We start from the raw sequence: 21846 nt of genomic DNA, 5'->3' as shown, positions 1-21846 counted from the left end.
TTAGGCCCAATCAGAGCTCATAGGCCTAGCCGCCTTGGGTTAGGACACCTTGATCCAGTTTGTGAATCTGTTCCAGATTTTGTATATTTGGGAAAAAAGTGAAGAGACTAGAGAGAACGAAGGAAGGAAAGGAAGCAATTCGCAAGTGCGCGCGCCATCCACGCAAGCGGGCAAGCCTCCCGTTAGAATAAAATCAAATATTGGGCGCCAATTTAAATTCTATTTCCCAAAACACTCTCTCTTCACCTGTAACAAAACTCAGAAACCATCGGCGATGCGAACTCGATTTCTCAATACCGACTACTTCACCTCATCTCAATCTCCAACCGAAACCCTAAGCTTCCTTAATCTACCGCTCCCTCAGTTGCCTCCTTGGCATCTTTCTACCTTCAAAGACGAGCTTCTCCGCTTTGATTCGTTTCTCAACGTACCTCTCGAGACCGACAGATTGCCGATCGATGCCGCTCTCTCAAAGTTTTTGTCCGACACAATTCCTCAGTTCATCGACGTCGATTTCAGAGATTTGGAGGATACTCGGTCTCCAATTGGAAATGTCGAAGCCAGGTTCTCTGAGGTAAAGCGATGAGTTCGATTCTCTTTAGTTTTGCATATGATTTTAATTTTTATTTGATTTCAAATGAAAATTTTCTGATGTTGATGTAAAGTATGAAAATCGCTATGAATTATTCTCGAGCATTTATTCGGTTTTGGATTTTCAGTTGATGAGACTCCAGTTTTACGTTATTTATTTATTGAGAGCGCTCTCTTTATTGATTCGATGACTTGTTGATGCTTAAAAACCCTTCAATAAAAGAATTTATGAGATCTATTTTCTTAATTGAAACAAAATAGTTTCAATCATGTATATTGTTTTTCTTTAACAGTACTTTTGAATTTGATTGACCTTTTTAATGCCTGATTCTGCACTCTTTGATTTTTGATAAGGAAACCGTGAAAATGCAATTATAGGCAATTTCTTCGTAGATATTTTAATCAATGACTAAAACTAATATGAATATTAGATAGTTGAGATTCTCTCGGAAAATTAGAAATGGAAAACATTATTTTACATATTTTGTTGATGAAAAAAATTAAGATATTTGAGATTCCTTACAACTGGATGCCTTTTCTTTTCTTTTCTTTTTTTTGGCCTCCTTTTTCTAGTGAAACTTGTCTTTAGGAAATATCCTTATAATCCAGCAGCTGTTTCCCTACTATTGTCCTGTTACCTCTAGATGATTTTTTGGCTTTCAGAAAGAAGCTATGGTTTGTAATGAGAGAAATGAAGCACAGAGGCAGACAACTTTTGGATCTGAAATTGTGGAGGTTATATGTCCAAAAACATTAAAGTAGCTTTCTCAAATGATGCTAAACTTGTTCACTTTTACTTCGTTCTCTTTAGGATCTTGCATAAAGCTTAATTTGTGCCACTGCAGAAGGATAATGTAACCAGTGCTGATGATAAGGATGTGCAAAGGTTTGATGTGATCCTGTTTGAAACACCAGAGCTGGATACTTTCTTGGTATAATGAAATGTCTATTGCATGTATGAAAGTTGATTCAGTAGAGCAACTATTTAAAAATTTTGTACTTACATGCATATATATTTTTATTTGCAGGATAATGCTCGCTTTTCTGAGAAAGAGATTGAGACATTCTCTGGAATTCCAGAGATTGATAATAATCAGGTAAATATCTAATTTATTTTTATAATTTTTTTAAGTCTCCATATGATATGTTAGAATTGGACTTTCCAGTCTTCCTCCAAATTCCTTAGCCTTAGCCTTCTTTCCTAGTGGATTCAGAACAATAGATTTCCTAATCTTTGGGTGAATCATAATATTATAATGAATATTAAAGTTTATTTCTTTCTAATTTGCCTAAGGTTAATTTCTTTTCTTCAGATATAGTGCTAAAGTTTAATGGTTTCCTTAGTGTTTTAGACAGGTTTTATATATCTGCCTTAACATGCAAAAGTCCTGACAGGTCGGTCTTAATTTGCTCAGTATACTGATGGATCTGTAGTTCCTCCAGATGTCCTCTAACTTTTTAATTGTTCACTTGCTTCCTACATGCAGCATTAGTCATATCTGGCTTGTGTATTACTTGTTTGAAACTTGGATGCAAATGAGATATCTATGTTGATCAAAGAAAGAAAAGTGAAGCAATGTTGTTTAAGTATCTAGAAAGATGTTTAATCATGTTCAGTTGATTCTGTTCAAACAGAAAAGCCTTGCTGATAGCAAAAACCTGCAGTGTTTTAAAGGAGAAATATTAATCTCACTGTTTTATGGAGTTTTAATGATCCTTAAAATTCTTAGAATAATTTGGTGTCTCTTTTGAACTGGATCTTTCTTCAGGATGAGACAGAACCTATAGTGCAGTATTCTAACAAGATTCAAGAATCAGTTTATTCAGTTGAATATGTTACTTCAAAGTACAACATGGAGAAAAATGATTATATGCTTGAAGAGGATAGTTCTTTTGAGGATCTGTTGCTTTTACAGCATAACACCTTTCCTTTTTTGGAGGTGGATGAAGTAAGTCTGGGCATCATAAGTCATTCTCTGGATGATGTACATCCTTCTGTTTTTGAATCTATTGATACCCAGCTCTGGACTCAAGAAAATAATGTACTCATTGCCAGCAAGGAGCTCTTGGGCTCTATTGGGTATGATATCTTCAAGTTTCTTTCTGATCACTGTTTATTAAAACAATTTCCTGAACCTGAGCTGGCATTCCCAGAGATGTTCCTGGACATGAACCTTATATGCGTGGTGGAAACTCCTCAAGTTGATGAGAATTTTGAATTTTATATGGCTAAACATGATGCTGATTGTTTTTTGCCCATGAGCCTGGTCATTTTTGAGGAATTCCAGATTTTTGATGTGGACTCATCTCAAAATTTTGAGGTGTTTCTGAACAGACAAATGACCCGTGAACCTGAAGCATGTGACTATATGTTCAGGGAAGACATGAATTTAAAGAGTTTCAATGAATTGGTTGTTAGTCATGAACTTGTGCTGGTAGATGAAACATTCAAATCTTTGCCTATACCTGTTCTCTCTGATTACAGAAGGATGAGGTCAACATGTACGGTTGTTGAGGAATTACTGTCTGAGTTGAAGTTACTGCCCCTATCTGCATCTGATGGGATCTACTTGGACTGGTATATTTTGGAAGAAGATAAATGCAACAGTAAAGTTTATTCTTTGTTTCAGAATATGGTAGAGGAGATAGACTCATACAACATTGATTTTGATCAGGAAACTTTTGAGAATGGGAAGTTAGTATCTGAATTCATTTTCTCAGATGATGCTTTAAGTGAATCGGCTACTGAACAATATGAGGAAGCACTGAATGTCAGTTATGATAGCACTGCTATGCTTAATGGTCATCTTATGGCAGTTGTGTCAGGTAATTTAGAAGACAACGGATGCCCAAAACCAGGTAACTCAGAACAATTAGCAGAAAAAGATGCCAAGAGGGCTTCATTGCTATTTGAGTCTATGTCACAGTTCAATGATCTTGATTTTTTCTTGAATCCCCAAAAAGGTAGTGCCGGAGAAAGTGCTGGACCTACAGCTGTGGCATTCGATTCAAATGCTATGTTACCCAATGTTTCATCTGGTCCTTCAGTTCAAGCATGTGCATCCACTGGTGTAAAATTGCAGCAGTGGGATATCATGGTTTACAATATAAAATTGTCAGATGATATCGTGGCTCTAATTGAAAAGTTTGAAAAGAGCTATCTGGCTATCCTGCAGAATGAGACAGAGTTAATCTCATTTTTACCTGCAGATAATTTTGAATTGCTTAGCCTTCCAAAGCAAAAGTTAATGGAGTGTATTAAGAAAAAAATGGTGCGAAGAACGACTTCTCATAAAGATGAAGACATTATGGCATTTGTGACATTGTGTGCAATTAAGCAAATGGCTTGGTACATGTGTTTCTATGGCATCCATGCAGCTCGCTTATATGTGGACAAGCTATGTCAAAGCCTTGGCTGCCTGAAGTCAAGACTAAGTTTCCTCCATTCCTTGATTGAGGATACATGTGGCAAGGTTGACACGGAAATAACCAGATCACACCCCTCACTCTGTGTTATACAAGGAATTTTACAGTCAAACATCAGTCCAAGTAGTTCAAAAGTGTTGATTTTGGCAGAGCAAGTCTTCTGGTGGTCCTTGAAGAGTTTGTTGATGTCAATTGGGCTATCATGGAATGAGTTATCAAGTTTCTGCACAAGTGCAAATGCATCAGATGTCTATAAGATGGATTCTCAGCTGATTTCAGATTGTTGGTTGGTGTCTCAGGAGTAAGTTCCAAAAGTACTCTAATACATTGCAGTATATTATCTGATAAGTGCTTATCAATAACTCAGTTTGTTTGTTTGATGCTATATGGTATCTTATTTTTTTGCTATATGATGTTGACTGAATTAAATTTTTAGGTCGAAGTCTGAATTTAATCCTTACACTTTCAATGTAAACTTTTATTAAAAGTCAATTTAAGGACAATTGATAACAAATATTAAAATTGTACTGTTGATTTTGGTCATGTGATGTTTTTGTTGGTGATGTGTCATGTCAACCCGAATTTTTGGGTCAAATGTGGCAAAGATTAGCATAAAATAACATTTATTGTTAATAAGAAACTGCTAAAAACCTTTTTTAGTTAATTATTATTTAATTGAAGTAAAATATGATTTTTTGGACTGATATGTGCTATGTGGTCAAAAAATTAATCCACCTTGTCATGCTATCTCATCACCAAAATGCCACATTGACGGTAAATTTTTACCACTGTTACATCTTGAAATCAATTTTTAATAAAAGTGTAAGGATTAAATTCATTAAAATTGAGGTAGAGATACTAAAACTACTGAATTGAAATAGTAGAGGGATCAAACTCAAATTTCCAACCTAATTAGTACTACAGGATATATGAAAGATAACAAATGTTTCAATTTCAATATGTAATCATGGGTCGGCTTGAGGTAGCAAGGTGTTCTTTACACTATTATTGAAGAAATTCTTGGAACTTGAGTCCAGAGATATTATACGTGTTTCTAACCTCATTGGCATATAAGTTCTCCATCAATGTGGTTGCGTACTCATGAATTCAATGACCTATCACTAGTTCTCTACTTATATGGTACTTATCTAAGCTAATGACTATTAAAGGATAGATGACTTGACCAGGCCACATGACTGTATATGTTCTGCATGCACAAATATTCCAAGATAAGATGGTTATGCCACATCTAGAATGTTGGCCTCCTAATACAAGATGCTAACCGCATTTTTGTGAAATTGGGAGGTATTGTTAAAATTCAACAAATTTTAGGATAGATATTAAATTATGTAGACTAATTGCATGATTTCCCGGAACAAAGGCACGTGGGATATTTGTCTAAGTATTTATCCAACTTCTAGCCTTCCTAGCACAATTACTTGTTAGTCTTAGAGTGTTCTTACATTTTAGAATTTCTAACCAAGAGATTAAGAATACAGCACATTGCACATTATGAAAACCTAAAGCTGAAAATCTGAAGTGGGTGGGCCCATCTGCTCAAACTTTGTGTGGTGTTATGAAGTTATATGTGATATTCTCTTCCTTTCTCCTCAAGGCATGTTTCTGCATCTTTTCCATTCAACAAGTTCAACCTTATTGTGGAATATGGAGGCTCGTGTGGTTCATCTAGAGTGTCTTCCTTTTCCACTGAGTTGGTTGGCTTGAATCATCTTCACTTTGTGAAGATTGAACTGGATGGCTCTAGTGCATCTAAAGCACTCTGTCAAGGTGTTAATGTGCCCCAGACTACAAAGAAGTTGATGGTACGTCTCGCCTTTCTTACCGAGTTCACATATTCATTCATTGATGGTATCTTTACTTTATGTACTTGTAGGTAATTAACATTTTTTTTTCTAATTTGGGAAATTAACTTCCTTTGCCACTTTTTCTGTAATTCTAGTTTCATTCACAGACTCGCATATTATTGTCATGTAGAATAAAATTTGAATATAAATTATAGAGCAGATGACAAACATTTGATTTTAATTATATTGTTAAGAGGTTTTATTGAGGCATTAGCTCAAGAAATGGAGGGTATTATGAGTTCAAAATATATCCTAAATTATATCAACCAATGAAAAATCAATTTAGTGCTAAATTAAATACGTGACTGGGGTGAATGGGTGGAACAATATACTGCATGTAACAGATATAGATTGCCCCCTTGAAATATTCAGTGTGAATTAAGGCATGTTGCCTTGTGTAAATGAAGTTGAGAAAATTTTTCTAGAATGAATTTGGAGTGTATAACTAATTTGGTTTTGTGATTTTCTTGCTAGTCGCTACAGTATAGGTGCTTGAATTGCAACAAATTGGCGTTAAGCCATTGCAGTGAATATCCTTTTCTATCATTAAGAATACGAACAATTACAAATTCTTTATACACATCAAATAACCTCCAAACTTTGACTGCTTTATAAGAGATAGGTTCCAAACTTTCTAGCAAAAATATTTTCTGAGACTGGCATGAGCTGCCTCTGTCTTATGTTGTGAATTCTTTCCGCAAATAACTCTTCATCTGTCAGTAATCATAGTGGTGATCACAGACATACTGCTGACTGTACCCATGTGTTAGGAAGGAGAGTTTCATTCAATCCTGGCCCTGGATGATAATGTGAATTACCAGAAGTTGGAGGACCTACTGAACTTTGTACCGATTGAAGCCAAGTATAATAAGAAATCTGTCGAGGGTGTGGATAAAATAGAAGCTCACTTTATGCCTCTGCCAGTTGCCGTGGAAAACAAGCAAACTCAGCAGAGAAAAATGGACATAGTAATTGTTGTGAACACGCAAAATTTTGACAAGGAAATGATTGTATCCAGAAGAAGTACATATCAAAAGATTCTTGCAATGGAGAAAGAAGGAGCTCAAGTGGTGGAACGTGATTTAAATCTGCCTGTGGATGTCATAATTAGTTCTGCAATTTGCTTAGTGTGGTATGATTGCAGAAACATTGGAGGAAAAGCTGCCACTTTAGATGCAGCATCTTCATGCTTACCATTGTGGATTGAGAATATTGCAACTAATATTTTGACATTGCTGAGTTTTACTTTCAGTGGCTGTTTCCTGGTAATTTCATACCTTTCATCAGCTTGACACTTTGACTTTCATATCCTAACTCATTAGACAAGAGAGTAATTAAGTTTCAAGAAAACAGATGTCAGGTATTGTTTCTGAGTTCTTTGGGATGCTTAGAACCAGAAAACTCTAGGTCTATGCTTGGAGTACCTTTCTGTTAATTTCATCAATATGGTTGGAGTAGGCTATTTTATCTCTGGTGAAATATTTTTATATACTTCTGTTCACTACTTGTCTTGCCTGTATATCAGAGATTTTAAAAGTAATGATGACCTAAAAAAATGATTTTAAAAGTAAAAATTTCAAAATAGATTTAAATGCTTCTTATTTGCATTCGTGGCCATCTTTTGCTGGCTTGGTCAGAGTCAGCTGGCTACGAGTAGTTATAGGTGATGTTGTTGCTTGTTCACTAGAAGTATGGACTTTCTTATAGCCTAGGTTGAAAATTGAAATAAATCTTAGGGCAGACAACTTTGTTCATTTTATTGTGCAAGATGAGACATAGTACTCTTGAAAAGATGAAAATTCTTGAACTCTTTTTATTAAAATATTAAAATTATTGTTGTTGCAATTTGATTTACCATATATTGTGGGTACTTTTTCTTCTAGGTTTTCGAGGGAGAAGTTCCCTTCCTTTCTACTGTAATGGAATCCTCAGCTGGACTCTATGCAGCAGCAGCAAGTTTGGGAATTGACTTCCAGCTCTTTTGTTCTTATTCATCTGAGTTAACTGATGAAATTATATTAAACTGCATTGACTACGCTGCTAAGATGACCAGGGGCTTATATCCTAAGATGCCTGATTCAGAAACTCTTGCAGAATCATTCCTCACAAAATTTCCTTCAATTAATCCTTTGACAGCTCATGCAATACTCTCTTCAGGAGGAGTGCTCATTGAGTTCCTTGAGTGGTCACATGAACGCAGGATCCATGCAGTCCAAAACTACTGTGTACCAGATGAGAGTGTTGCTCTGTTCAGTGCTTTGTGCAAGTATGGTGAGCGGGAGGACTCAAAATCCATAATGACAGACTGCTCTTCTTCGGTATCTTCTGGTCCTGACTCTGACAAGTGTGATCTTAATGTTGGTTCTGAAGGAAAACAAGGAAGAAAACACATAAATAACCCTGATAAAACCAGCATAAGTATGGATGAGTTGCTGCATGTTGAGCCTTTGAACCAATGCACAGATGACTTCCTGAATCCTTCTGGTCTGTCAAAGCCATATAATTCTTGGATGTCTAAAGGTTCCAAGGATTTTCAGGATTACAAAAAACACAGTTCATCTTTGAACTATATATTTGATCAAAAGCAGCAATTTGCTTTACCTGCATATTTGAGCCTTGAAGTGCCGAAGCAATATGATTCTCACATCTTTGAAGGTCCTCAGATATTAAATGAAGCAAAAAAGCCCAAACTGAGTGTACCTTTGAAAGATAATATTTGGGGTCACAGTCAGGGAGAAAATATGGCTATGCTGAACAGTTTGGACGGGCAGAACATCAATAAGTTTGAAAATCGGCATGAGGACCCTCTAGATGAAGTTATTGACCTCATTGACAGTCCAATGTCAGGTGAGGATTTCTCTTCCTTTGATAATTCTATTCCCTTCTCTATGGTGCCGAAGATTGAAAATGACTCTACAAGAAAGTCTAAAATTGCTAGAAAATTGTCTTTCAGAAAAGGCAGTCGCACTGTTTTCCCATATGTTTCTGAGATCAGCACTGATTCAGATATATTGAGTTCTGTAAAATATCCTAGAGATAGTTTCCAAGGAACTAATGATAATCCAGGTACAGGTTATAATGATAAGCTGCCTTTCAGTAACCAAGAAAACCTCATTTGGGATGTTTTAGCTCAGGGCTCTGCAGCTTGCAAACATTCATTACTCAAAAATGATGTATCAAATCATAGAGCAACACCACTCTCAAAGGCCATTCTTTCAGCCCATCCACCACCAGGTTCACCTTGGACAATAGAATTTCTTAACAGAATCAGGGAGAAGAGCAGATTACATCACCAGAATCTTCCTTCTGATACATCTGCTTCACCTTTTGAGATATCAAGAAATGTAGCAAAAGTTCCTAAGAGAAGAAGTCCGTCAATGCTTGAATTTTTCAAATACCAAGGAAGTAGCACTCCTCGGAAAATACTAGAAAAAAGGAAGCAGAAAAGATACCTACAATCATCCAACTCATCTAAGAATGAAAAAGCGTCATCCTCCCTTTCGCAAACACGGACACCCATTGATAAGAGAGCAAGACAGGTTTGAATAAACTACCTTTGGTATCATATTTGATGTGTAAAACATACACTGCATATGTCTGCAATTGAAATTTTGCACTGTTCCCCTGTAGACTCTATCTTTTGCAATGAATGAAAGTGGAAGTCAAACTAAGCTGGTTTGGAGCGATGGAGGTGCTCATGGTTTGAGCAAAAAGCTCCGCAATCAATAATTGGGATGGAAACAAGGGGGGTGCAACATACATGGGTGTAGAACCATTTGTGGAATAGCAGGTTGGTTCTTGAATATAGTGTGCAGAAGCAGTTTCTTGTCTGGTCAGAAAATAGCAATAATATAGAGATATACCAAGTCTTATTTACATTTATATGTTTTATGCAGATCATTCTTTAAACATGCCATCAACTTGCAGCACTTGCCATGATTTTTTCAAGAATGTGTCCAGATGGGCTCAATGAGTAAGCTCTAACACAACACCAGAGTCCTCATGCTACAAATATTTCAGTTGGTGAGAAATATTGAACGGACTAGTCCATAGGCAGTTAGGCATTTATAAGAAAGCTTATCAGGCAGCCCCATGCTTGAAACTAAAATGATTTGATCTTTGAACTGAAACTTTTTATTGGTGGGCATGCACTGCTAGTAGCTCTGTAGCTGTGTGTGTATATATCTTTGCCTGCCTGCAAATGTGCTGCATAAGTATCTATTGATGTTTATACTTTAATTGATGTCAAGTGTGATGTGTTTGGGCTTGTTGGCTGTGTAGTTGGTGTATTTATTCTTTGTTCTAATTATATTTTTATGATAATAATATTACTATTTACTCCAAGAAACAAAAAAGCCCATCTTAGTGAAATCAGTTGTTAGCTTGAAGAGAAGAAGTGCCAGGGCTGAGGACAAAGACTAGCTTGATTTGTTAGTTCTGTTTCCACAGAATTAATTTGACGTTTTAATTTATTGAGCAAAATGAAAAAGGAATTGGATGGGTTCCTATATATCTATCGGGTCTCTGTATCTAAACATATAAAACCTCAAAATCAAGATTTACCTTTTTGAACTTTCGACCTAGTTCGTTAAATCCAATTCTTCAGTGTTCCTATCAGGAGATGAGCAAGAAATAAAGGAAAATGCCGTTTCACAATTTCAAATGGTAAGGATATCTTGATTGAACTTTGATGTAAGTATCACACTTGTATCTTCTATGTAGAAGATCAGCTGCTTCACCCTGCCTAGAATTCTTTGTCAAACATACTGCATTTTTGAACATGCTAGTTCTTCTTGCTGTTCTTAAGGTTTCGTACTGTCATTACAAGTTGCTGTCTTTCACCTTCCACTTCCGCAAATTTGAGGCTTATTTCTGAATATCTTTCTTCCATGTCTTTAAGCTCACGCTCCATAGATTTATTCCTTTCCTTAAGACATTCCACTTCACATAGCAACTCGGCAAGATTAGCACCAGTGCTGGTACCAGAAGCGGAGCATTTAAGCTCTTTCTCTGCTTTAGTTTCTTTCCTTCTGTTTGGAGAAGTAGGAAAACAGAAATGATAAGTTGATGAACTCCATATATAGTAAAGATAGTGCTTAATAATAAGCTGTAATTCTTGAGACAAAAAGATAAACATCAATGTTCACCTTATTTTATGTTCATACCTTTCAACTGGTACTGCTCTGATTGAGAAAGACATGCCTTCTGCAGTGTTCATTTTAGAATGTAGGATGTTGTCTGGTGACTTTCCTCTTTCTTCAGATTTGGTGACATTTGTGGTAAAGATTCCAGCAGATATAGTTTCCTGTATTTTGAACATCAGTAATCCAATTCTTCTGAAGTAACAGTCTAGAAACTAAATGGGTGGAACTGGAAGCATATCTACAAATAATGATAAAACTGAGATACAAGTGACCTGCCTTAAATTTTTGAGTTCCGGGGGTCTAGAATTAAATGTACTTCTGCAGCATTAACTTATTGATATAGTTTTGAACAACATTTTTAATGAATTTTTGCTCATACATCATTACTCTCTAATAAAAAGGTAATTCTGTTTCTGTAGAGATGTATTCCTAATCTCTGAAATATTGTTTCTATGATCATTTGGAGTTAACTAAGGGTTGCCTCATGAACTATGTCTAGACTAAAATATTTCTGCCTAGTTGCATAAGAAATCACAAAATGATATTAGTCAATGCAATTTATTATTGTAATTCACAAACCTCTTGACAATGATCTGCAGAGAAACAATGACAAATTTTGAGTTGTTCCATGCTGCTCTCTAGCTCTTCAATCATGTTGCTGAGATTTCTTTCCTTCTCTGGAGCTGAATTAGCTGATGTTTTCGATGCAGCTTCCTTGAGATTTATCTGATCCTGCAAAAAATTGTGAAATTATTAATCTCTGCTATTTGATGAATGAGAACAAAAAATTGTTGTATCAGCTTGGTTGTTTGGATTACGGAAGAACATAGAATGTAAACATTTTATGACTGAAAAAGGCAGATTATATATCAATGTGGTTTACTTCCACCATTGATGTTAGTTAAAATTGACATATCTTGTATTCCATATGTAATCTTTCCATACACATAACAGATACTATGTTTAATTTCTAAGCCATGTTCAAACAACTACCTTAAGCAACCTCAATTTCTTCTGCAACATGGTGATAGACTTGGAGCCCTGAGGAGCTGAGGTAGAGTTGCTGCTCCTTGGAGTGACAGCAGCTTGACCACCATTATTTTTAAGTTCTTTTTCTAGAGAGCTGGCTTCTTCTTCTTTCTTCTGCAGGTCATTCTTTAATTGAGATACCTGTTTTCTCAGTTTTTCTTTCTCCATTTCTTCTCGAATCAAGCTATGTTTTAAGTCATTATACTCCACTTGAATGTTTTCCATTTCTGACTTCAAATTTGTGATCATCTTCTCTTTTTTATCCTTCAAAGACCTTGTACTAATTAATTGTTTCTGTGCCTTCTCTGCTTCCTTCTTTGCTGAAGCAATTTTTTTCTCCAATTCATCTCTTTCTTTATTCCATCTTTGTATCAGCATCTCAGTTTTGTCACTTGATGTCTTCACTTTTTTGGTTTCATCACTTTGCTTTCCATTTTCTTTTGCCTGATCGGAAAATTGGCTTCTCTGCTCTGTGAGCTTCTTGATCTCAGTTCTGAGCATTTGGATTTCTTTTGAGAAAGCCTCTTGCTTTTCCTTCTCTTGCTTTTGTGTGTGTTCAAGTCGCATGGTCTTCTCATTAAGTTCCATTGACATTTGCTCTATTTGTTTTGCTTTGATGTCTAGTTGATGTGAAAGCTCTTGTCGTTCAATTCCAGTCCGATCCTTAAGTAGTTCGAGCTCTTCATTAGCTTTCTGGAGCATTTCTTCCAGATTTCCTTTTTGTATGTGCAGTTCATTTGCTTCTGCAACTGCTTTCAGGGCCATCTTTTCATTCTCATCAAACTTAGTGGCCATTTCAATAGATAGCCTTTTAAACTCTTCCTGAAGCCGCTCTGCAGTAACTGCATTTTTCCACCTTGTCTTTCTTAAGGCCTCCTCTGCTCGGATAGTGCTTTGTTCCTGCTCTGTTTTGGAATGTATCATGGCATTGAGATCATCTTCAAACCTTTGTGTCCGATTCTCCAGTTCTTTCTTTAATTCTTTGACTTGACTTTCAAGTTCATTAATGGCAACTAAAGATTCTGAGTATTCTTCTGACTGCTGCTTGATTTTATCCTCTAGTCTTTGCACTTGAGATTCAAGTTCATTTACGGTAGCCAAAGATTCCGAGTACTCATTTTGCACCTTGATTGATTCTTGTTGCTGATTTTGCTTTAACTGGGAAGAGATATCGTAATTTTCCTGTTTTAGGACCTCATTTTCCTGGCTTAGTTCTTCTATATGCATCTCTAACTCCACTTTATGTTTCCTGTAGAACTCTAACTCTGCATTCAGGTCTGTGACTGTATGCTTCATCATGTGTACTTCATTAGCATCATTTTGTTCCTTGTTGAGTTCTTCCACTGTTTTCTGATCCTCAGCCTCGTTCATATGGCATTTGGAATTTGACTGCACCTCTTTAATATTCATACTTGCTTCTATCTCACTAGAGAGGCAAGATATTTCCCTGTTCTTTTGCTCTAACATTTCATTGAGGTCTCTTACTGCAAGAATCAGATTAGAATTTGAATCCTCAGTCCTCTGCAGCTGCAAACGAAGATTGGTATTCAGGTCCTTTTCATGATTCAGCTCCTGCCTAATTTCTTCTAGCAGAACATTTGACTCCTCATTTTCAGCTTGCAATCGGCTTTCAATTTCTACCTCATCTGTATTTTTCTGTGACTTGAGTTGTTTCAGCTCTGTCTTCACTGCATCTCTCTCTTCTTTCAGGCTGATAATTTGTCCTGACAGATCCTGTGTCCGTTTGGTCTCTTTCAAAATCTGTTTCCTGAGAGATTGCAGTTCTAATTCAGAAACTTCTACCTGCCTCAGTAGAAGAGCGTTTTCACTTCTGAGTTTCTCTACAGAACTGTCGGATCCCTCTTGCCATTCTCTTGGGATGTCTATGGGGCTATTACCTGACTCAACTAAACTTCCATCTGAAGTTGAACAGACTGACCAATCTGTGTTTGTTCTCCGGTGCGTTTGCTTTTTAGTTGTGACAGCATCTGCTCCCCTTTGAGGCATAGAATTCAGCCGTAGCGGTGAAAGGAAGCTGGCAGGGTCCTGACCAATACTAGCCCTTCTTGGTTGTTCAGAACCAATGTCCCAGTATGATGCTACAGTAGCTGTAGAGCCATTCGATGCTTTAATGCTGCCATTTTGTTCAGCATTCTGATATGTGATCATATTCAAGTGCCCATCCTGTGAGAATCAAGGACAATTTAATTGTAAAGTTGCATTGAAAGGCCATCTATTGCTGGTAGTAATTTCAGGATGCTTTAGTCGAATTATTGTCATGATAAACCATACTGAAAGCAGATGAGTGGGGACTTACTTCTGTGAAATTTTGGTCATTTTCATGTACACTGTAATTGTTGTCTTGGCTTTGTAGGCTTCCATCTCGGGAAATGGCAAAACCTTCAGTTTCTCCAAGATATCTGATATTTAAAATTGCATTTTATATATGTAAATAGAACAAGAAAAAGAGCAAGAAGACGAGGGAGGAAAAGAAGGTTAAAGTGAATGACTCGAGATAGATTGTTAATGTTTGTATCACCTCTGATCTGCATCTCCCTCAATTTTGTGAATTGTAACCTGTGGATCAGCATGAATTTTCATGACCAAATGACTATGTTTGATTCTTGAGATCAATTGAATTACAATGCACGGGTCACTTTGTGTCAGTGCACCCATGTGTAATTGGAGATAGAAAGAGAGAGAGAGAGAGAGAGAGAGAGAGAACTAACGTGTAGAATGGCACCGGAGTTAGCAAACTTCAGGGGCAGAGAAACAGTAATTGGTTCAGTTTCTGCTGCAAAATCAGCAAAATCAATTGAAGCTTCACCAAGAAAACCTGCTTTTGACGACCCCTGCAAGAACTCAGAAGGAATTAGCCAACACCAGTGGAAACTTTAACAATGGAGAAGAAAGGCTGAGGGATTCCAGACTATACATACAGTTGAAACAACGAAATGGTAAATTTTTTCACTCAGTTTCCCTGTTTTTGTCTCCCTGATGAGTTTCACAGTTTCAAAGACAGGATTCTCCCACAAACAACTCCCATCCTGAACTGCGACTTTCTCTAATCTCAGAGTGGGCTTTCCAACATCCTCCGGCACCAGGGCTATCGTTACCGCGGACTTTTTCAACCGTGGCACCTGAAAACGAAGATGGCAGAATCAGGTGAGATCTTAAACTCCTAACTGGTAATTTCTCAACTAGTATCAGTAGTTTTGTCTGACTCGTACCTGAGTTGCCTGAAACTGCAACTTGAATACAACTTTGATCTTTTTCTTGTCGCTCCTCCATGACTTAAACATGTTTTTAATCGTATATACGCTTTCAGTTTCTGCGGTGAAGGTTGACTACAAATCCCACTCACCGCATTGGGATTCTAACTGAAAATAATGCTAGCAAATCTGGAACTTGTTTGTCTAAACTCGACTTCTTTTGTGGCTATGACAGGACTAAAGGATAGTTTCTGCACAGCTGTGAGCAACGAGATGTTCCAGTCTGTTAACTCGCTTTAGTAACACTTTAGAAAAATAGAAGCTGCAGGGAGTTGGAAAAAATGCGAAATGGAAGGTGACTCAAAGTCAAATTAATAAATGTAGTGGCATTACAGAGTAATAAAGAAGCTTCTTTACAATAAATTACTCAAAACACTCTACTTTATCCTAGTAATAAAAGTTTGGGAATCAGAAGTAGTTTTCTTTTGATTGCAGTAAGGCACGAGGTGCCAAACTTTAAAACGAAATAAAATACATGGCTGATGATGGCCCTACACTTCTTCTGTTATTGTCATCATCACCCAAAAAAGAAGGCCGGTTTTTTTTTGGGCTAAGCTTACGATTTAACCTGAGCTTAGAGCCTGTCGTCTGTCTAACTTCGAAAATGAAGTTTCATTTTCAGCAAATTGTCGGAAGGAGAATAAGGTCATGCTAAACATCGAAGCTGATTATTAGGGGAAAAAGAAAAGACGGAAACAAAAATAAATGATAAAGATACTACAGAAGTTAGCTGTTAGCCTGTTACCCGTCATATCATTAAAGCATCTTCTTTCTTTTTTTTTATTATATTTGTGCCGAATTATGCTTCATTTAACAAAGGTATTTTTTAAATGTTAAAAATCAAATGGAGCTTTAAGCTATTGATAAATAAATTAAAAAAATTTAAAGATATCAAGTACTGTACAGTATTTAAATATTTATTTTATTAATTAATGTATAATTTTTTTTATTCAAAAAGTAAAGTTTAAATTTTTTTTAATTATAAAAAAAATAAAGTCCTGAAATGTTGTCTGTCGCACCAAAACCCAAAAAAAAGATTAGACTACTACTTATGGCATAATGGCAACGGCCAAATGATTAAACATGATTTGACGGGAATTATTAAGCCTTTTAGTTTCGACAAATCTGATCCATATTTAACAAAAACCTCATAATTTTTCCAGCAATGCCAACGTACGCAAAGGGCGTAATATTTATTATTGGCTGCTTTATTGTAGGTCAAATCCCGGCCAAATTGCTCTGTAAATGCGTCGAAACACGTGGTAGCATGTGCTCTCTTCTCTCTCTCCCCCACGCACTGTCCGGCACTTTTCCTGCACCAATGGATCTCATCGCAACTTATCGAAAAGGGTTTAATCTAAAGGCTAACAGTAACCCAAAAGGAGTTGGAGACCCAATTAAGAAGAAATTAATCAGGTTTTCCCGTTGAAATTCGTGGCTAACGAAACCTGCCATTGTCAGCGTCCACATGGAGCTTCAAACGAGTTTAATCATAGAAAGACTGACAATACCCCATCTCTCCTCCTGGCCGCGATCGCAAAGCTCGTCTCTTTGTATAAAGAAAAGCTTAAAGTAATCTGCCCTGCGCAGCCAATGCGGGGAGCGAGGACGGATGTTCTATCGCTTTCCTGTCATAAGTGTAATGGACCCAGCCGTACTGCCACTTTTGTGGAGGACCAACGAAACGTATTCTACCCACTCAAGGTACGTGTCTAGCAATGGAGACGTGCGGAGTGCCAGGAAATTAAGTCTCGCTCGGAAAGGTGCTTTTTAGGACTGAGCAATTCCCCGCCTTAATGGGGTACGTATTCCCGCTCTACCTCCAGCTTCTTGTGACGCTTCTTTTTTTCCTTTCTAATGCATACACGCGCAAGAGGTGACCTCTCTTTAAGGATGATCGTACTCAGATAATAATTGGCGTGAACTAAACTTGGCCTCAAATTGGGCACTCTTTAATTATACTGGTTTCTTAGACAAACTTCTATACAATCTATAAAAGTCAATAGGTAGGCCGAGGAGAGGAAGGGAGAGGAGAGGGGAAATCACCACTTCGGCTTTATACCGTTTGACTGAAGTTGAGACCTGGAATCTTACTAGAATGAAATGGTTCAAACTGGATTATATCTCTTAATGTGCGGTAATTCAAGATAATAAGTTAAAAACTTCATGGCATATTGTTAGTATATATGCCCTGCTCGTCAAAGAAGAAGAATGATGAATTTGAATCCTTTCTTTCTCTTTTATATTAAAAAAAAGTAAGTGAATTTATATTACCATTACCAAGTTTAATTATATTGTATACAACATGATTGTTGGAAGTTTTTTTTTTTTTGTTTTTCCTGCCAAATAAAACTGAAAGTTCAATCAATTAATAATTATGCACAATATTTATGTTTAGCATCAGTTTAGCTTCTGGAGAATGCAAGACAATAGCCTTATCTTAGATGTCACAATAGCCATCTTAAACATTTAATTTTAACTACTGCCAAAGGTTGTAACCTTTGCACGTCAAAGATATTTTTATTTCTTTTGTTTAGTGTGGATGAATTTCATTTCATATATATGTGTAATTATCACAGGACTATTACTCTCTTTTCAAAACATTTATTGTTGGAAAATGCATCAAAATGTTGTAAATCTTCTCTTGTTCTTTTGCCTAATGTGGATGATTTTCATTTTAAATATGCGTAATTGTCATGGCATCATTACCTTCTCTCCAAAAGATTAATATGATAGAATGTGCATTATTCACATTTATAAACATTTTAAATCCACTTATCTAATATAAGATTGAAACACTTTATCTACTTCTTTTAAAGTGCTTAACATAATATTCTCCACCATCCAAATTTGATAGCACTCTCATCGCCGTTGACCACTCTACTTGTCTCTCTAATTCTACTTTATGATGGAAACAATATCTTTTTCCAAAAAGCTAATCTTATTAGATGTACTATACTTACACTTATAAAATTTTTAAAATCCTCTTATTTGTTGAATGTGAAATTGAAATACTTTGTCTACTTCCACCATTATAGACCAAGTGGCTTGAGCAACAAGGTATATTCTATCAAATCCATTGAATTGCCGCAAGTTTTAAATCGACATGGCCCTAAAACTGAATGGATAGTCCACTAACCTTGATTTTCATTCAAGCTCGGAACAGTAGTACACCTTGATAGCTCAATATTAATTTTGGGTACTGCCTTGGAAGTTTTGGGCTTGGTTAGATCCAAATTTCGTTCATTAATCTGGAGAGACTATAGGCCACGTTCTCTTGTTGAATCTTTCAAGTTTGGTTGAGCTATTCCACCTCTATTCCTTACAAAATTTTATTTCCTTGTTTGGTTTACTCTTGAAGAAGGAATAGCCATTCTAAAGAAATGGTTATTCTTTAAAATTGGATAAAAACTTAGAATAGCTAATACCACCTTCTCCCATGGAATTAGCTATTCCACCCCTATGGGAATAAAATTTAAACATTTTGGATTAAAATGTCCTTATTTATTTTTAAAAATTACAAATTTAAACTTATAAAAATAATATTTTAAATTAAAATTTTAAAATATTAATATTTCATATTTTTAAATTATAAATTTTAAAATATTAATATTTCATATTTTTAAATTATAAATTTTAAAATATTAATATTTCATATTTTTAAATTATAAATAAAAAAATTATATTTTTAAAATATAATTTTTAAATTATTAAGTGATATTTAAATTAAAAAATGAAAAATACAAATAGAGAAAAATAAATCTTATTATAATAAAAAGGTTAAGTTATTAATTATATATTATAAAATTTTTTGAATTTAAAAATTAATTAAAAGTATTAATTTTTAATCATAATAATATTTAAATTATAAATTAAATTACCAATTATTAATATTTTCAATCAATTATAAATTATTAATATTTAAAAAATAAAGTAAAAAATCATAATAACATTTAAAATATAAATAAAATATTAGTATTTTATAATATTAATGTTTAAATTATAAATAAAATATTAATACTTAAATAATCAACTATTAATATTTTAAAAATATAAATTATTAATATTTAAAAGATAAAATTAATTAAAAATAAATAATCATAATAAAATTCAAATTATAAATAAAATATATATATTTAAAAAATTAATCATTCCTTTATAAATAAAATAAAAATAAATAATCATAATAAAATTTAATATTAATGATTAAAGTATGAATAAAATATTAACATTTAAACTATCAATTTTTAATATTTTAAATAAATTATACATTATTAATGTTTAAAAATAAATAATCATAATAACATTTAAATTATAAATAAAATATTAGTATTGTATAATATTAATGATTAGATTATAGATAGAATATCAATATCTAAAAAATAAAATAAAATAAAATAATCATATATATAATAAAATGTATTTTTATCTTTTTATTTTTATTTATTTCTTATTCCAAAGTTATTGTTACCAACCAAACACTGCAATAAGTCATAATAATCAATCATACTCTATTCTATTCCTCATACCAAACTACGTAATACCTATTATAATTTATTCTCATCTCATTTGATTATCACATAATAGATATTCTATTCCATTCCTATCTATTCTGCGAACTAAACATGCTACCTATTCCACATAAAAGGTTAAAACTTGAATTTTCTTTTCTGCACACAAAGAAATGGACCACAACCCAAACAACAAGAGACCCAAACACTATGACTTAGCGTGCAGAAAACTTGTCGGCCAGATTTTTCTTTAAAACTTTGTTGAAATTTGTAACATATCCAAAGTTTTAAGTATTTATTTGATCTAACTTTTTTTCAGTTTGTTCATCTCTTAAAAGTAAAAATTAAATTAAACAAAAGATTAGAGAAACTTTTAAAAAAATAAGCTAATTTTTTTCAAAGAATAAAATTTTAGAAAAAGATATTTAAAAAAAGCTCCAGAAAGGAGTTTTCTCTTTTCTTTTTTAAAAAATACGCTTCTGTTTAAGGAAAATTTTTCTTTTTGTTTCAAAAATATCCTTATCTATTAAAAATAATTTCAACATTATCTGTTTTCATTTTTATATGATTTATTATTAATTATAAATTTGATGTTCTATAAAAATAATTTTTATACTTTGTATAAATAAAAAAATAAAATTAACTGTTTTTCATTTTGAACGAAAGAATTTGTGATTAATAAAAAATTATTTATTAAATACTATTTATATTAATTTTAATCAAAATTAAAACTTATATAAATTATTTTATCAAGCAACTTATTTATAAAAAAAAAAACTTATAAAAATAAATTTACCAAACAAATTTAACTTAATTTTAAAAATTATTATTTTTTATAAAATTTTTATAATAACTTTTAAACTAAACAAAACTAAACCAAACAAGCTCTAAATCAAAACTTTTATCACATAATTGAGTTCGAAATTAGCTTAGTCGTTATGTACATAGACCTTATTACGACATCCATTGTAAAAATTGCTTCTCTCTTTAATCTTTATCCCTTTTTAACCAGGCCAAAATATTAACGCAGCACCTTTACAATTTCTTACCATAACCGTAATTAAGACACCATAAACTTGCTTTATCCAAAGGCCATCCAACACCAACAAATCATACTATATCTATATTAATTAATATGAAGGAGAAACTCGCGGTAATAATAGTGGGACCCGGATACTGATAGGCATTCAAGACTGAAAAGAATAAAGTGGGGTCCTTCACCGCAACATCCAACGGAACCGACAACAACTTGGCCAATCTTTTCTTTCCCCTCACCAATTAGGGTATGAGATGCTAAGCTAAGAGCTTCTTTTACTAGAAATAAGATTGGATTGCTGTTGATTTTGATCCCTATATTATGATGTCATACATGACTTCACCTCTACGTGGTTCCAATCCATTATCCATTCCCTCTGGGCCTCTGCAAAATTTTCCATCACAATACTATCGTACAATAAAAAGTATAAAGACGATGTTGTTTCCAGGCCTTCCTTAAAATGTATTTGTTAAATTTCAATGGAATCTTAGGACTTGAAATTCAAACATAGAGCAAAGGGAAAAAAGGATCACGAGGTGGTCGCCTGGCCTTGCGCAAATCAAAGGCAATACGACGTTACTTGGATTGGTTACAAAAGGGCTGGAAGAGGAGATCAGTACTACTACACTTTTTGTAAAGTTGCCATTGGATGATTGAAATTGAACTTCGTTCCCTTATCATCTGAGATTTATGCAGCTTTTGTAAAATGAATATTTAAGGCGTAGGGCCGGGGGCCTAAGTGCAGCCCAAGGTAGGAGGATGAGACACGAAGCCACTACGTATGCAGGCAACACGAAACTCCATCAATCCATTGAAACCCACGCCACGTGGCATCAATCCAAGAGAATCAAAGATCTCCATCCAACGGTCCTTATCTCCAGGAACAACTGGTTGAAACAGCAGGACAGGAGGCGTAAGCCAATTCGTCAAATCTTGAAATGATATGATTATAAGGTCTTTTCCTTTTTTTTA

The 21846-nt window shown here is 34.5% G+C and overlaps 2 protein-coding genes across 4 annotated transcripts; one reads left to right on the top strand and one right to left on the bottom strand.

The window, feature by feature from the left end:
• The first annotated feature begins 126 nt into the window (after nucleotides 1-126).
• Nucleotides 127-14470, top strand: SHOC1 (shortage in chiasmata 1). Of its 3 annotated transcripts, XM_088804287.1 has the most exons (11): nucleotides 127-574; nucleotides 1255-1326; nucleotides 1437-1523; nucleotides 1620-1688; nucleotides 2361-4318; nucleotides 5633-5840; nucleotides 6653-7147; nucleotides 7766-9421; nucleotides 9513-9672; nucleotides 9779-9855; nucleotides 13766-14470. In XM_088804287.1, the coding sequence occupies exons 1-9, from the start codon at nucleotides 275-277 to the stop codon at nucleotides 9609-9611; spliced, it is 4944 nt and encodes a 1647-aa protein (XP_088660413.1). In that variant the 5' UTR covers nucleotides 127-274; the 3' UTR covers nucleotides 9612-9672; nucleotides 9779-9855; nucleotides 13766-14470. The 3 variants fall into 3 exon arrangements, with proteins under 3 accessions (XP_088660413.1, XP_088660412.1, XP_017972859.2); XM_088804286.1 differs by lacking the exon at nucleotides 13766-14470 and having other exon boundaries at nucleotides 9779-10149; XM_018117370.2 differs by lacking the exons at nucleotides 1255-1326; nucleotides 13766-14470 and having other exon boundaries at nucleotides 9779-10149.
• Nucleotides 10441-15531, bottom strand: LOC18605558 (Myosin heavy chain-related protein). Its single transcript, XM_007038619.3, has 9 exons — nucleotides 15286-15531; nucleotides 14995-15195; nucleotides 14785-14907; nucleotides 14595-14632; nucleotides 14373-14475; nucleotides 12020-14239; nucleotides 11606-11758; nucleotides 11048-11187; nucleotides 10441-10912 (listed from the first exon to the last, which is right to left on the bottom strand). The coding sequence occupies exons 1-9, from the start codon at nucleotides 15355-15357 to the stop codon at nucleotides 10666-10668; spliced, it is 3297 nt and encodes a 1098-aa protein (XP_007038681.3). The 5' UTR covers nucleotides 15358-15531; the 3' UTR covers nucleotides 10441-10665.
• Between the last annotated feature and the right edge of the window lie 6315 nt (nucleotides 15532-21846).

Source organism: Theobroma cacao, chromosome 3 (assembly GCF_053813885.1).
Source record: "Theobroma cacao isolate CCN51 chromosome 3, ASM5381388v1, whole genome shotgun sequence".
Taxonomy (NCBI): Eukaryota; Viridiplantae; Streptophyta; class Magnoliopsida; order Malvales; family Malvaceae; genus Theobroma; species Theobroma cacao.
The sequence above is the reverse complement of the archived record's forward strand: the minus strand, read 5'-3'. Positions and strand labels throughout refer to the sequence as shown.

Excerpts from the sequence above, each read along its gene's own strand:
- SHOC1 (XM_088804287.1), top strand. The coding sequence starts at position 275 with ATGCGAACTCGATTTCTCAATACCGACTACTTCACCTCATCTCAATCT. Across the intron at positions 1,524-1,619 it reads CAGAGCTGGATACTTTCTTG|GATAATGCTCGCTTTTCTGA; the intron begins GTATAATGAAAT and ends TTTTATTTGCAG. Across the intron at positions 9,422-9,512 it reads TTGATAAGAGAGCAAGACAG|ACTCTATCTTTTGCAATGAA; the intron begins GTTTGAATAAAC and ends GTTCCCCTGTAG.
- LOC18605558 (XM_007038619.3), bottom strand. The coding sequence starts at position 15,357 with ATGTTTAAGTCATGGAGGAGCGACAAGAAAAAGATCAAAGTTGTATTC. Across the intron at positions 14,908-14,994 it reads ACCATTTCGTTGTTTCAACT|GGGTCGTCAAAAGCAGGTTT; the intron begins GTATGTATAGTC and ends GAGTTCTTGCAG. Across the intron at positions 14,240-14,372 it reads ATGACCAAAATTTCACAGAA|GATGGGCACTTGAATATGAT; the intron begins GTAAGTCCCCAC and ends TGATTCTCACAG.